Genomic DNA, 15,716 nt, shown 5'->3' with positions numbered 1-15,716 from the left:
AAGGAGAAACTTTCAAAGCAATTGGGTATTTTTATACACTGAGACACTTCAAACAACTTTGAAAAGTAAGTGTAATTAAATCATACTCAACTCCATTGTGGATATTCAGCTAGAACAGTAGGACTTATTTCAGGGAGATTAATTACATTAGTAGTAAATTAGCATTAACGTTTTCAAGTGCTAAAATTAACGACGGCTTCGGAACACAGAAGATTCACTGAAGAGCAACAACAATAATCCAACTAAAAATTCCCTGTCTCATCAAACCAAACACGCTTCAAGAGCGGGGTGTGCACAAACAACCAGTATTTCAATACCTACACGTACAAGAGCTTCCACGTACACAATGCAGCCTCCCTCATATGTAGAACCTGGAGATTTTCTTACTGAACGACAAGGTTCTTTAGGGAATACGAAATGAAAGCCATGTATCGGTGGATGAGTATATGCTTACAGAACAAAAATTTTGAAGATTTACCATTAAAACTATTCCATCTAAAACACACCACAGCTAAACTGATTTTTAGTGCTGTCTTGGGTTAATCACACAAAATATTGCAGAAAGAAAAAAAAAAGAATCCCAAGATCCGACAGTCTTTACACAACACAAAGTGAAATTCCACAGATGCAAACTGCTTCCTGTAAGGCAAGTTTTGTTTTGTTTTTAAACTAGACAAATCATGGAAAGCTTGACTAAAATCAAGCCTTTTGATGTCAAAAGAGTGACACCTTTGGCAGTCCTTGGGCTGGATTCTGACGGCGGTGATTCCACCTTACCCATCGCTTCTGTCCAAGAGGACAGGGGGAACGCGCAGCCCACGAACACTGCTCTCACAGTCAAACACCCACTTTTTGCACCCTGATGTTCACACACACTTCGCACAGAAGGTGCCACCACTGTTCTGCACATATCGCGATAGATCACAATTCTAAGATGAGGCCTTGCAATTTTTCTTCAGCATCTTACACTTCATTTTCCCATCTCAATGTCCATTATTTCCAACATTATGTGAACCACTATACATCTCCTACTCACTCCTGTCCCGGTCTTTTCATCTAGTATGAACCAAATTAATACAGCATCATTTCTACTAGAAACCAAACTACATTACTGAAAAGCTACAGATCTGTCTGATTTTGTGAGAGGAGAGAGAAAAGTAGAGAGAATCGCCCTGAAATAGCATTTACATAGAAGAAAAACAGAAAGAAATCCTTACCTGTCAAAACTTGAGATGGTTTACAAGCTAACAAAGTTTATGGTAAAAATTTAATGAGAATGTATTTTAGGACAAACTAATGCTCAAATGTTTATACAACCTATTAGAAAAACAAGGCTTCACTGCCAGTTTCAGCCTCCCCCCCAAAAAAATCTTACATAAGAAAATTAAAACAAAGTAAAAATATCATCTTTGTTACACTCCAGCAGAATTTATTACATTGGTTCTCTGCACCAATTCAAATTAGAAGCTTAAGAATGTCTTTTAAAAAAAGCATTAGTCCCAGTACACACATTTCCATTATAACTCTGCTTCCAAAAAAGGCGTGTAACTACTTCCGAGGAAGATACGAGATAGCACACAGCAAAAACTACCGCTAAAAGATCAATCTTCTTCTTCTAAATCACAGCTGAATTAGACAAATCCATAGAAGTTATGAAGGTCAGACTGGTTTATGGTCTCCCCCTAATCCCAGTTATTACCATAAAGACCTCCTTCCTTTTCAAAGATGGGTTCAAAATAATACGAAGCCATAAATCGACACTCCAGGGGTTAAAAGCAGCACTAAAGCGAGCAGTTGAGAATCAGGAAGTTTCTTTCAGACTTCACATTTCAAACCACACATAGCTGAGTTTCACCTAACCATAGAACAGAAATGCTTCTTCCCTGGCAAAACATTAGAAGAAACAGTTAAGTATTGACTGCATCACACAAAACTCTGCACTGAGGGTACAGAACGTTTTCAAGGGCAGTTTTTTCTGACTTACAGCACACCATCACCAAAACGCGGTCATCAGCACTAACCACAGCACCACCCTTCCACTGCAGGCGCTGGGGAGGGGGAAGCACTCCGCAAACTTCACCAGTCATCCCCAGATGTTCCTGTGAGAACCAGCACTTCACAAAGAAATCCAAGAGCAATCAGCCTTTGGACCTAAAAGGCCACGGAAAACCGTGCACTATTTTACGAGAGCTGCAGGTAAGAGGAGTGGGCGTCCAAACTCTTACACTGCATTTGCGAGAACGGAATCCACGTTTTTTCCACTTGTCTGTATCACCAACCTCACTATGGCGCCGTGTAAGACCTGTAACAACCACAGCACCAACACTCACCCCCTCTTCCGCAGCACTCGATACGCGCAGCGACAGGTACCGGATCGTCCCCTCCCGGCCACTTCCAGCAGCGCTGTGCTGAAGTGAATTACATGCTACTCTCCCAATTAATCGTGCAGTTCAGATCAGATTCTACTTTTCGTCACACGCTTCTCCAGACGTTTTCCAGAACAGCAAAAATATTTCCGATCATACACGTATTCCCTGTCTGCTGCTACATACAACACGGAGCCCCAACCGAGCTGTGTTTCTCCTTTTACCTTACCCAGGGCTGATTTAAGTGAGAAGCAGGAACAATTTCTTACCTGGAAATTTGGTTTGAGAGTCACCAATCCAGCAGGTAGGAAAAGCCTGCCTTGCACTGTCCACCCCTCTCAAAGGGAGGAAGGCTTCACTTGCCATCTTCTCACATCATGAGCCATGCCTCCCTCCCAGAGTTCCCACAGCCTGCAACAGAGGGAGAAGAGAAACTCCCAGATTCTTTGCGACACGCTCCTACGGAGTCTCCTGCCGTGGTCGGACAGAGCAACTCGCCCAAGACACTACTCTGAGCTGAAGAAAACCGCAGAGGACAACTGGCAGAAGCACATCCCCACAGGAACGTGGTGAGGGATGGATCTGGAAGAGTCACAGCAGGAATGAGCCTTGGGAGCTGCCTGAGCCACTCCGCACCCCAACTCGCTGCAGCACAACGACGGGACACGAGGCAGAGGGAAACAGGAACCCCAGCCGCGTCCCGAGGTCGGTCGCTGCCCCTGCCCCGTGCAGGAGCCCCTCTGCAGATCAGACTGTGGATCACGACCGCCAAACCGGGGAAAAGCCGTACCAGAACATTCCGGTACAGCTCCAGCTCTCCTGGCGACTCCTGCCGAGGCGATGGCCCACACTTCTAACCGGAGCACGACGCAGAACACCTCAGGGGAAGAGCTCTGCAAAGCCAGGACAGGCACGGAGCACACGTTTTACTGCGCAACGCGTGCTGAAACATTAGTTATGCAACCGCCAGAAGTCACATCTCCCTTACGTCGCGCGTTAGACGTTCTTACGTGTCAAAGACTTTATTAAGAACACTAATGAGAGTGGCATCTATGTAATCCTTTTAACTGCTTATGATGTAGATAAAGCAGACTAAACCAGACCACAGACATCAAAGGATGTCAAAAAGCACAAAACTGATGTAAATGGAGGAGAAAAAGTTATTTTTTCATAAAAACAGAAAGACTACTAAAAAGCCTGCAACATAATTCAGCAACAAATCACAATGGAACATTTCAAAGAACTTAAGATTTCAAATAGAAGATGTTTTGAATCTACCATTGCCATCCAACACCTAAAGCTGCAACAAAAGTATTTTTCTTAATTGTAACTCTGAAATATGAGAATACCTGGTCTATAGTAGCATTTACATTTCCGAAGGGTAACAACATTTCTCTGATGGCTATTTGCATGCATCTCAAAACAGGCAGTTTTTTCAACAGGTTAACATAACTATGAAAGCCTTCATCCTGAACCAGTTTCAACGGGAAATTTATTCAAAACCTGCTTAGAATTCATTTCTCCAGTCTGACATCTTAATCCTGACAACACTAAAATACTCTTGAGAGCTACAGGGATGGAAGGGCAAAGGCTTGATTCTCTATACTTCCAGTCTTGATTCAAACCAGAAAAGCTCATGTCAAGTCTTCGGCTACTATACCCACTCCAGTTGATACTAAGGAATTCAGACTCTTGGCACTTTTAACGTAAGTTGAAATTAACTGATCTGCCCCGGTACATCTTTGCCAGGAAAGACACCTTCTGCCCAGTAAGACAGCATGTGTTCAGCTGATACCAACTGCTTTTGCACTAGAAAAAAACCCTGGAATTTTCTGAATCTTATTCTTTGCTCCCTACTCACATTTCTGGAAATTCTCTTCTGGAATTTCATCAGATGCTTCAGAGACCATCTGCAGAAGAGCAAGGCTTCCTGAGCCAGCAGGAATGAACCTGTTTCACAGCCAAACCCATGTACCTCCATCCTCTGGTTTTCTAGTTTTTGTTTACGAACACCCAAGAGAAAGAAGCTGCTGAGAGCCTTCGGCACTGCAGCCCCGGCGTTAGAGAGAGGGGCAGTGGGGAGGAAGGGAAGGGGAACACACTTACAACTGGTCTTGGAAACTGACCTCCTCGCTACAAGCATTACACTAGCTGAAGCAAAACAGCTGACTTTTGTAAGCAGCTTCCATACTTTAGGATCCTTTAGGATCCATACTTCACATGCTGACTTCAAGTCCGAGTCGACCTCAGCCAACTTAAAACGAACACGTCACAGCTAACCAAACACTTCTTCAACCTTAGGGAGAACAAAAAGCAATGATGGAAAATAACGTCACCGAAATTCTAACTCCAAGACAGCCTTCGGCAACAAAATAAAGGGTATTGCTGAGGGTGAGGAGAGCATGGCACGCACACAATGTAGGCCATGATGGGATAAGACACTACAAAAAGCACTTCATACTTCAGTAGCACCGTTCGCCACTAGATCCCCTCCTCACTGGGCTAAGGTAGGGAGTTTCTCCAGTAGTTCAAAATTGTACAAAGTATATCTCAAAGTTTAATTCAAATATTGAACCCAAACACTTGCATTCCTACATACTCCTACTTACATGGCAAAATTGAAATTTTCAAAGATCCAATACCTTTAACATAAGCTCTGGTGTGTAATATGAAAATCTTTATCAATTCTTTAGTTGCTTCATGACACTCGAGAGTACTAAAACCCTAAAACAAAAAAGTAACTTTGACCTCACTTTAATACCCCAAAATACAATGTTTAAAGTACCTTATGGACAAGAAGTTGAACAGGAGTCAACTCGTTTTGCCTGTCAGCAAACAAGGCCAACGCACCGCGGGCTGAGCCGGCAGGTACAGCCAGCACGCCCAGGGCAGTCGTCCTTCCCCCTGCTCACCGTCCGCGTCTGGATACTGGGCCCAGTCTGGGGCTGCCCGGCACGGCACAGACCAAGGCAAGCCCAGTGGTGGCCACCAGGATGATCAGGGCTGAACACACGTCGTGCAAGGAGGGGCCGCAGCTCTCAAATCACTCGGCTGGCGCTGCGGACCTCGGTGCTGCCTCGACCACCTGCCGGGGCAGAGCCGGGCTCTTCCCAAGGGTGCACGGTAAGAGGATAAGTACGAACAAACACAAGCAAAACTTGCTTTGAGTGACATAAATGTTACATGTTTATAACAAGGATGGTCACACACTGCAACAGAGGCTCAGAGAAGCTGTGAAGTTCCCATCCCAGTAGACAGCCACCACACAACTGGACAAGACTCTGGAGAACCTCCTCTAACCAGACCTGCTATGGGCAAGAGCTCGAGCTACACACATCTGCACGTCCCGGCCGACCGACGTGATGCTGCGCTCCTTGAAGAGCATCCGCTGGAAAGAAATGGCTCAGATTTTCTGTTGTGCTGCGAGACATCAATTAGCACGGGCCTAAAACTGCCATATTATCCGCTGACAATCAAATCATCAACATCCCACGCTCCTAATTACTGTCGAGTGAGCAGCATCACTTTAGACATCTGGGTTTAAACACACGTTTGGTTTGGGTTAAAATGTGTCAGGCTGAGTCCCAACACCAAAGTACGAAGTGAATATAAGGAAATTCAAAACCCTTTCAGATGTTTACATTGTTCTAATGACGACAAAGCTTCACGGTGCAGGAAATATTTGCACGTGCTCATGCGATCTACTGACTCCAACTCCGCTTCACGTTCAAAGCCGGCATGTACGCCGCCCTCTCAGCAACGAACCTGCCGGGTTTCCTTGACTGGCTGAGGACACCAACAGTGGTCACCGCACGTGCACAACACTCACCGCTCTCAGAAACGCAAACGCCTAAACACCTATTTCTGTACGGCCATACATTAAAACCCCTGTTCTAGTTTCGGTAATTAGACCTTGAAATAAACCCTCATGAGTCAAGTGAGTGACACAATCAGACTGAAATCTATCAATATAAACAAGAGAAAATAATCAGCTGCTTTCAAGGTCCACTGCTAACTCAGCTTTTTTTTCTTTTTTTTTGACAAACAGTCCTTCCTTATATCACAATTGTCATGCATTGAACTGACAACACGTAATATTTAATACTGAAAATCAATGTACAGCAGTCACAGATGTCAATTCTTATAAAAATAACACACGCCTAGTATGTTCTCAGAGAAAAACATTCTTCTAAAATACACTATTAATTTAGACTGAAATTTAAGTTTCAGACCAAGATTTTTGGTAAATCCAGAATACGAACCAAACATTTTCCAGGACAGCCTTTGCTGGGCTCCAGCACATATCCAGATGACCCTCACTGATCAACACAGGAGAAAGCTAAAGAATCAAGAGTTCAGGTGGTGTGAATTAACATCCACCGAAACTAAGATGGCCTGCATGGACATAGCTTGAGCAGTCTATTTGATCCAGGAATTCTCGAGTTTCTAGACTGAAAATACAGTAACTACTACCAAACTCAATATAAGTGATATGTCACATTCTCAGAGGTATCATACTATTTTTATGTCCCCCTTCCAAAGCAAATTAAAAATAGTTACTGTGTAATTTAAGGTGTGATTAATACACGGTTTCTAAATACACAAACACTGGTTATGGGAGCTGAATTCGGCATGTCAAAATGATTTATGACACTTCATATTACAGCACTCAGTAGTAAACGTATTGTTCCTCCAGTTACACACACATGCACATTAACCCATTGTGTATATGGCCCTTAGGCTCTCTGAAAGCATCTTGCAGCTATTTTTTTAGTTTTTCAGCCTAATGAAGATTGTGACATTCACAAGGAACTGGGAGAGCCACACATTCTCTCTTTCGAGATAATATTCTTAAGAGGGATTGTAAATATCTAGACGAGGCAGCAAAATCTCAAAACAATCTATCTTCCCAGAGGCAGAAGTGGGTACATAAGAAGTTTTGCAGTATCTGAAACCTCTAACTTAGAAATAAACATTTTTCAAAATACTCTGAAACGAATACGAGAAGGCACTTTCCTGCAACCTATTCAAGCCGAAAAGAAGAGTCTAGCTGGATAGCTGAAACACCAAGCACTAAGAAATCATCTATCCACCAAAGAAAATGTACATTCCAATGACCTATTAAGTCATTAAACTGAATATGAGATGCTACTTTTTATGTTAATTAAATGACATAAAAATACATGTTTTAAATATATAAAACAAAGAACTTCTAATTTTTTCCCCAACATAAACAACAGCAGAAAAATTTCTTTCACCAGTGCAATAAGTATGAACCTACCAGTTACTTCTTCTTAACACAGCGAACCACGTTAGATAATCGTTTTAGACTTCCGTCAGTGTTTCTCAAACCTTCAGAATTGAGACCATTCTTCTGTCTCCATTAGCAGCACCTCTCAAGAGAGTGGCAACAGGGTAGAAGACGCTGATACAGACCACAAACCACTGCCTTCAAGCATCCTTACTGCTTCCTGAGAGCAGGAGCATGCTTCCATCAGGAAAGGCTACTGTCACTCAACTGCTCTGTAGGTTCTGACCTCACACTCAACTCCTGGTTAAGTGGCTTCCACAGTTACCACCCAATAAATATGTGTATTTATTATTTTAAGTACTGACAACTCTTACAGAGCAAAACCTGAAACTAATTAAGAAAGCAACCGGAAAGTATCAAGAAAAAAACAGTTCTTCCCCACAGCACTTGTTATTCTCTTATCTAGATGCAGAGACACTGAAAAACAGCAGGCAAATTTAAACACCTACAAAACAGTACGGCATATAACCCAGCAGTGAGAGCCTGCAGTTAAGTGCAACCTGTTTCAGGAACAGCTATGGGTACCATTGCCATTAATTCTTCTCTCATGAAAAAACACCTGCTCATGCTTAAGGAGACCAGAGAAGCAGGAGAAGTAGAAGTAAGACTTCCTGGCTACCAAAACCCATGCTAACAGGGAAGGAACCTGCATGACTAAGCAATGTGGTACTTCTCTGTATGTGGAGAATGCCCATTTTGTATCAGATTCACTGGTAGGCATTTCACGTGCCATTCAATGGACTCCACTGACAACGTGCAGAGAGAGCTGCCCACAAAACTGCATCTTCGTCTGCAGTTCTGGTTGGTCAATGTTTCGTTCTCAGCTGGCCTGCTGGACTAATACATTTTTTCATGCAGGTTTGTGTACCATTACTGATGGATCACACACATCTTTACCAGTATACTCTCCTGGACCCTACACGCACATCTTGCTCACGTTATCTCAAAGTTTTTGATGCACCAATCAAAAAATGAATTCCTACTTCACCGAAGCACACAATCAAGCATTCTTAAAACGTGTAAAACAGGAACTGATGTTTTGTTTATATATACTTCAGAAGCTACATTTTGTGTTGTTCACACACTTGTATCCTAGCAGACACAGTGGGACTCAGATAATCCTGCGAGTTGCTAGTGAAACAAACCCAGTTTTCCAAGTTCTGTATCTTTCAGTAGCATACGTAATGCAAAATGTTGAATCTGGAATTCAACAAGAAGGATGGCAAGACCAACTGAGTGCTTTAGTTAGTGCATTTATGAACTATAATGTATCATCTTCTAAAAACTAATGGACTTTCTAAGACCACAACCTAGATGAACCACTTCTGAACAGCTTGGAAGAAAGAATCACTACCAAGCCAGGTTAATTCCTTCATCACTATGCAACACAGGAAAAGCTCGAGTCCTTGCTAAAGCCAGCAAGTTGTCAACAAACAAGGTCTCTAACCATAGGGCCCAGTTAAGACCTGCAAAACCACTTACCAGGGCCCTAATTTGGTCTGTAGATCACAGCATGTGAGTCACTCCATTAAAAGCTCCAGAAGCTTTTCAATTCCACCCCTGAACATATAAAACAAAAACAAACAAACAATTCGTCTAGGATTTCAGTAAAAGCACCTGGGACGAGCAGCCTACACTTGTTCCATAGCAGGAAAGTGACGGATGCGCAGGGCGCGCAGGCACAGCAAACCCGCAGCCCTCCGATGTTTCACCTCAGCCCACAGGAAACACGGACCTGCAGCAGCCGCGCTGCTCGCACCGCTTCCAGCCGAGCGCGGAATGCTATCACGACAGTCAGTCGGATTTGGCTTGGACAGTTTTGCTTTCGAGCACTGCAGAACTGAGCAGCCGACCCCTCCTCGCACACGAGCCTCCCCCGCAGCACCCCAAAAGCCAAAACATCCCGCGGGTCGCAGCTGACGCTACAATGCCAAGAACGGACCAACTTCAGAGTTCCGGCCATCGCTCGGCAAGAAGCACCGAGAAGCGGACGGGCGCGGGGGATCCGTGCCACAGGAACACCGGCGGCACGCGCGCAGCCTCCCCGGTACCGCCACCGCACGCACGGCCGGTGCGCTCCGGGGCGGCTGAAGCGGAGCGCCCGCTCGACGCCAGGAACGGAGGAGCGACGCCGAGGACCCGCCGCAGCCGGCGCGCCCCCGCTCACCTTGCTGGACGTCGCCGTTGGCGCCGCCGGGCACGGGCACGCTGAGCTGCCGCTCGGGCTCGGGCAGGCAGCGGCGGCAGAAGGAGTGCAGGCAGGGCAGCAGCTTGGGCTCGGCCTCGCGCCGGCTCTGCAGGCTCTGCGCGCACACGGCGCACGTGTCCAGCAGCGAGAAGGGCCCCGGCGCGGCCGGCGTCAGCGGGGGCACCGGGCTGGGGCCCGGCCCGGGAACGGCACCAGGCCCCGCCGCCGCCTCGGCCTCGGCCTCCCCGAGACCGCGCTCCGCCGCCGCGCCCGGGCTCTCCCGCTCCTCGGGCGGCGCGGCGGCGGGCGCGGGCGGCGCGGCGCCGGAGGGGGACACGGCCGCAGGCTCCAGGCCGCCGCCGCCGCCCAGCCCGGCCTCGGCAGCCCCCTCCCCGCCACCGCCGCCTCCTTTGTTTTCCGCCATGTTTCCTCCTTTGAACCCAACTCCCCGCTCCGCGCACGCACGGCGTCACGACGCGCCGTGCGCGCGCCCCCGCGCGGAGGCGGGCCAGGCGCACGCGCACGCGCGCTCGGTCCGGCCCGGGAGGCCGCGCGCTCGCTCGGAAGGCGGCGTCCGGCACGACGCGCCGTGACGCAACGCCGGCCGGGGCGGGGCGCGCGCTCGTCAGCGCGCCGCGGCGTCAACACCCATTGGCCGGTGCCGGCGGCTCCCAGCCAATCACCAGAGGGGACCGCGCCGCCCGCCACGCCCCGCAGGCGGCGCCGCCGCTGCCGCGTCGCTCCCGCCGCCGGCCGGAGCGAGCCGGGACGGAGCCGCGCGGCGGCGGCGGCTGCAGCCCTGCCCGGCCGGGGGCCCTGGCCCTGCGGCGCACCGCACCTCCGGGACCGACGCCGCGAGCGCTGGGGGCCGTCACGGCCCACCCAGAACTCGCCCCGGTGCGGAGACACGTCAGGCGGGGGGAGCCAGGAACGGTGTAACGGTGGTGTCATCTCCAGAGCCAGGGCCGTTCCCTGCGCCCGCCGAAGGACACACCTCGCCCGAGGCACCCGCAGGGTTAACCGGAGGGGCCGTGTCTCGGGCGGACACCAGCTGTGCGAACCGCGGTGACCGTGGAAACATCTGGATGGGCAGAGGCGCAGCGAGGATGCTGATGTACCGCAGGGTGGCACGACCCGACCCGCAAAAACAGTCCCTGTGCTGTGCCACGCTTGCGGCGGGCAACAAGAAATGGCATCGGCAGGCAAGCGGGTGATCCTCACCCACCCGGGCGGCGCAGCGTGCAGACCCGCTGAAGGAAACCCGTGGGCATGCACGGTCCTGCTCAGACACGCCATGCACATCAATAAGTATTTACCTTTGCAGCTCTGTATGTGGCATCCTGCCCTCTCCGCTGGGTTGACACGGGCCAGTCAGGAATGCCGGGACACCGAGCAACAGCCTCTTCCCAGCACGGCCTCCCACACGGAATTCAAGTTCACGCACCTCGGCCAGGCAGTGCCATGGCGCGAGCTCGTTTGGCAAAGCCTCGCTCTTTGCCAGCACTGGGGCTGGCTTTCCAACACGACGCAGAAGGCGCACAGACAGCCAAACAGTATTTATTAATACATCGGGGAAAATGTAAAAACATGAAACAGGTTGGTTTTTTAGGAGCTCGTGCTTCAGGTATACAAAACCAGAAACAATTCACAGTACGTTTAACTGTGCCCCAATACATTTGAACTAGACATTTTGAGTCTACTCTACTTCCTCCTAGAATTTAAAACAAGAAACAATGAAAATACCTTTTTATCACCTTAGACAACTGCAAATAGAGGTGTCTACAGACACATAGCATCTCCAAAGTTTTTTCGTTTTTTGTTTGTTGTTTTTTTTTAACGTATGCTGCAGTAAGACAGTGAGGCTTAATTCACTGGAAGTCTTGCTGGATGTTCTCCTTGTTTGCTTCCCCATGCTGCTGTTTGATTTGTGAAATTTCATTTTCTAGCTGCACAATAGTTCGTTCAATCTCATAATTTTTACTGACAAGAGACACCCATCTGGAAGGGAAAACAACAATTGAAGGCTTTTTTATTTAACAGTCCTCTGCTTTAAAATCAAAGACAATTATTGCTCCAAAGAAAGCAGAAAGACACTGAATAAAGCAGTTATTTTTCTCAGTATGATAAATCTCTGCTGGTGTCAACAGTAATTTGAACAACCAAAGTGACAAAAATTAGTTTTTAACTCTGTTAAACCTTAACATAGAAAATTTAATTGACTAGACTCAAAACCACTAAATGCCAATATTTAGATAAAGAGTTTACGAAACAATTTATCTTAATTAAGCAATTTTCAAGCAGCTAATACATTCTCCTATTCCTATCTGTTGCTCATTGATTCACTCAACCTTAGTAACTATTACGTAGACCTGAAATACAAATCCTTTAAAACACTTTGTGCAGACCAACAGTATTCACACAGTAACATCCTACAATAGTACTGAAAGATCACTGATGCTCTGCATGGAAGAATTTCAAGCAAAAGATATACTTGTGGAAGGTTTAACAGAAAAATTCTAGATACTCACGTAGATTCCATTTCTCTTAGCTTAGCCCCAGCTGTGAGCTGCATGTTCTTTCGTTGCCAGTTCAGATCTTGAATGTTTTTCCTAGGGAGAAAAACATCTACGCATTTTTTTTTTGTCTCTTTTCTTCAAAATTTGTAATATATGCTGATAATTTCAAAATACATCTAATTCTTAGAAGTACTACCAGAAAACACTTGTGTAGCCAGGACTGTAACTATAACATATAGATGGACAAATCTCAGTACAGTGCTGCACTCAGAATCCTGAGATAAATAATAAAAAAAAACCCAGCCATTAAAAAAATAACAAAAAACCAAAACAGCAACAAAAAAAACACCCTTCCACTACAAGCAAAACTTCAAACGTTCAAGCCTACTGCTCCTGGACAAGTGCAGAACACAGGAAATCTGTTTAGTTCGCTCTGAAAAAAAAGTCAGAAAAGCAAAGATGAATTGCTAATCATCCACAAAATTCAGTAATTCAGTGAAGCACCTCAGCAGTATGTAAAACTTAAAATACTTTGGTCTCTAAGTAGTTCTTAGTTCACGCTGCTAATGCTCGTATTCTGTTAGCCTCCTTGTACACCATGGTGTTCCTTCAGCCTTCCCAACTGGAGTTCTGCTTCGACCCCTTCCCACACTCATTCTTTCCAAGACAATAATCCCAGCTAATCTAAACACGAGGGTACTGATAAAAGACACGACTCACTATGCAACTGCCTTCTACCCATGTCTCAGCGTACAGTTCCATCTTCAGGCTGAAATGCCAGCAGGTCACCTAAATCTAAAAGCTTTACTCACCAAGTCCACAGCATGCTGTCTAAATAGAGTGAATTATGAAGGTGCATCATTTCAACGTACTACAACCTCCACCCTTGAGCAATGCATCCCTGTAAACTCATTAAAGCATCCACTTTAAAACGACAGACATCAGGGAACGCGTCCTCCCTGAGACAACTGCATGCTACGTAACTGTCTACCAGCAGCAAGAAGCAAACACGACTGCATTTCAGAGAGGATTGCGCACCACAATCCATTCCGTTCAAAGCAGAGGTTCAGACAAAGCAAAACTGAAACCAAACAAAACAAACAGTTTGAGTGGAATAGGTATTACAAATGTAACTGCTTAGGGAGAGCAGGGTCAGATTTCTTAATTATTGTTATTACTGGGCCTTTTTTCCTATGACCATGGCAGCAGCATATACACAAGCCTTTGTATAGCCTGGGGGGGTGGGTAGAAGGAGAGGGGTTCACCTTCCTTCCAGCTTCAGAATGAAAATATGAAAAAGAATGACTCACCTCAACTTCTGAAGCTCTTTCTGGGCTTGTTCTATCATATGAACCAGATGTCTAATAGCAGAATGCAAACAAAGTATTAGGAAAACATACAATTGCTCAATCAGACTTATTTAACCTGCCATTTAACTCTCCAGAGCTAAGGATGCAACAAGCTGCTTCAACACAAACACCAGACAACTTGTTCTCAGTGCAGTCTGTGCTCTTCACTCCTAGCAGGAAGGACACCACGCCAGAACACTCCAGTTGTGACATATGCAGTGTTAAGACGCAAACCTTGGACAAGCGTTATTGTCAGGCCTTGTTATCAGACAGTATCATAAAATCATATCCATTAGCTGACCAAGTTTTATCTTCAGGCTTGTTAGGCGTGTGCTTGTGCTATTCTGCCTAGAACGCTGTTGTAACATCTCCCTACCTTATCACCTATCTTCTGATTTTAATTCTAAAATTACCAGTAACCAATTTTTATTGTTTCCCTCATATAACATTGTTAAAGCACAGTTCTTTTTGCTTCTTGCCATACGTGCAAGCGAATAGATCCTCTACCTGCCTCCCTTCTCCTAGGCTAAGCAAAGCTTTGCCTTTGCTCAAAGGCAAGTTTCACATTCCTTTTGCCTACAGCTTTATCTAAGGCTAAGCCAACCCTTCTCGAAAGTGGACATTAACATTCTCTGCCTGAAACAGCCCTGGTTCTTCCTGCAGCCATACTGTCTACAACCATTTTGGCTTTTGCAACAGCTTTATTAATAATGGCTCCAGGCTGAGCGAGATGAGTAGTAAGTCATCTTTACTTCCACTGTGGAATTATCATTTTGCAGGCTGTCATTAGTCCGTTTAGTTATTCTCAATTAAAGCCCATCATCACTATCTGCTACCCAAACACTAACACACAAAATTCAAGATTGGGATGTACTGAAACACGGGCTATTTTCTGGCCACAGAGACAGCTCCTTCTCTTTCAGATCAGCCTCCTTTTCTTTCCCATACAGCTCTCTCGAAGGGGCTCAGTTACTCCAGAGGATGTTCTGAAGATCTCCACTGAACTTACACAGGAAAACGTAAGAAATACACAGAAACGGAAGTCAGAACTTCAGCTACGCTCAACAGCGCCAACAAAGGCCTTACTCGTTGTACACCTTCCAGGCGTTGCAGCCGTGCTGCGACATCAGCTCCAGGTTCTCGATGCGGACCGCCTGGTGCTCCAGCTGCGCCATGGAGTTGTTCACGCACTCCTGCCAGGCCGTGATGTCGTTCTTCTGCCCGGAGGACGGGGCCGGCAGCTCGTACCTGGAACGGGCGCCGCGCGGTCGGGAGGCGGCGGGCGGGCACCGCTCCCGCTTCCCGGGCACCGCTCTCCCGCCGGCGCTCACCTCTTCATGCTGAGCAGCTCCAGCGGCTGCCGCGCCGCCAGGCGCTCGAACTCGTTCCGCATGATCTCGGTCTGCGGGGAGAGCGGCGGTCAGGCGCGGCCGGGGCCCGAGGGGCCGGGGCGCGGCGCGGGCCGGGCCGCCTCACCTCGAAGGCGCTGTAGTCGTGCGCCGGGAGGTAACTCAGGTAGTTCTTCGTCGGCCGGTACCGCCGCGTCTCCTCCTCCACCAGCGCCGCGGCCTATCGCACACGGGGCGTCAGGCGGGACCCGCCGCCCGCGCCCGCGCCCGCCGCCCCGGCCCGCACTCACCGCCTCGCGCACGCCCGGCGCCTCGTAGCCCTGGTCGAAGTAGGGCAGCGCGTCCACCACCACGTCGCCGGCCACCAGCCCCGGGCCCGCCATGCTGCGCCCTCCCCGTTACCGCACAGCGCGTGCGCGGTCGCCCCCGCCCGGCGCGATGCCGCGGGAGACGCGGCCCCGCCCCTCGGGCCCCGCCCCTCGGGCCCCGCCCCTCGGGCCCCGCCCCTCGGGCCCCGCCCCTCGGGCCCCGCCCCTCGGGCCCCGCCCCTCGGGCCCCGCCCCTCGGGCCCCGCCCCTCGGGCCCCGCCCCTCGGGCCCCGCCCCTCGGGCCCCGCCCCTCGGGCCCCGCCCCTCGG

At 48.1% G+C, this 15,716-nt stretch overlaps 2 protein-coding genes across 5 annotated transcripts in view; both read right to left on the bottom strand.

The window, feature by feature from the left end:
* The window catches only part of TRIM33 (tripartite motif containing 33), a 35,388-nt gene extending 25,099 nt beyond the window's left edge, over positions 1-10,289 (bottom strand). For 2 of the 3 annotated variants that reach the window (XM_086627436.1, XM_086627437.1), the window contains exon 1: positions 2,636-2,772. In XM_086627436.1, the coding sequence (XP_086483562.1) occupies positions 2,636-2,732 (97 nt within the window). In that variant the 5' untranslated portion in view covers positions 2,733-2,772. Of the gene's footprint in view, positions 1-2,635; positions 2,773-9,844 lie in introns of those variants that run through there. The other variant, XM_086627435.1, reaches the window with a different exon arrangement.
* A 1,117-nt stretch (positions 10,290-11,406) lies between these two features.
* Positions 11,407-15,462, bottom strand: BCAS2 (BCAS2 pre-mRNA processing factor). 2 transcript variants are annotated; one of them, XM_086627225.1, is made up of 7 exons: positions 15,370-15,462; positions 15,207-15,299; positions 15,062-15,132; positions 14,817-14,978; positions 13,692-13,742; positions 12,394-12,474; positions 11,407-11,863 (listed from the first exon to the last, which is right to left on the bottom strand). In XM_086627225.1, exons 1-7 carry the CDS (start codon positions 15,460-15,462, stop codon positions 11,734-11,736), a joined length of 681 nt encoding a protein of 226 aa, XP_086483351.1. In that variant the 3' UTR covers positions 11,407-11,733. The 2 variants fall into 2 exon arrangements, with proteins under 2 accessions (XP_086483351.1, XP_086483352.1); XM_086627226.1 differs by lacking the exon at positions 13,692-13,742.
* Positions 15,463-15,716: the final 254 nt, after the last annotated feature.

The sequence above is a fragment of the Tauraco erythrolophus genome, chromosome 27, assembly GCF_009769465.1.
Source record: "Tauraco erythrolophus isolate bTauEry1 chromosome 27, bTauEry1.pri, whole genome shotgun sequence".
Lineage (NCBI taxonomy): Eukaryota > Metazoa > Chordata > Aves > Musophagiformes > Musophagidae > Tauraco > Tauraco erythrolophus.
Note: the sequence above shows the minus strand (reverse complement) of the source record. Positions and strands in the feature narration are given on the sequence as shown.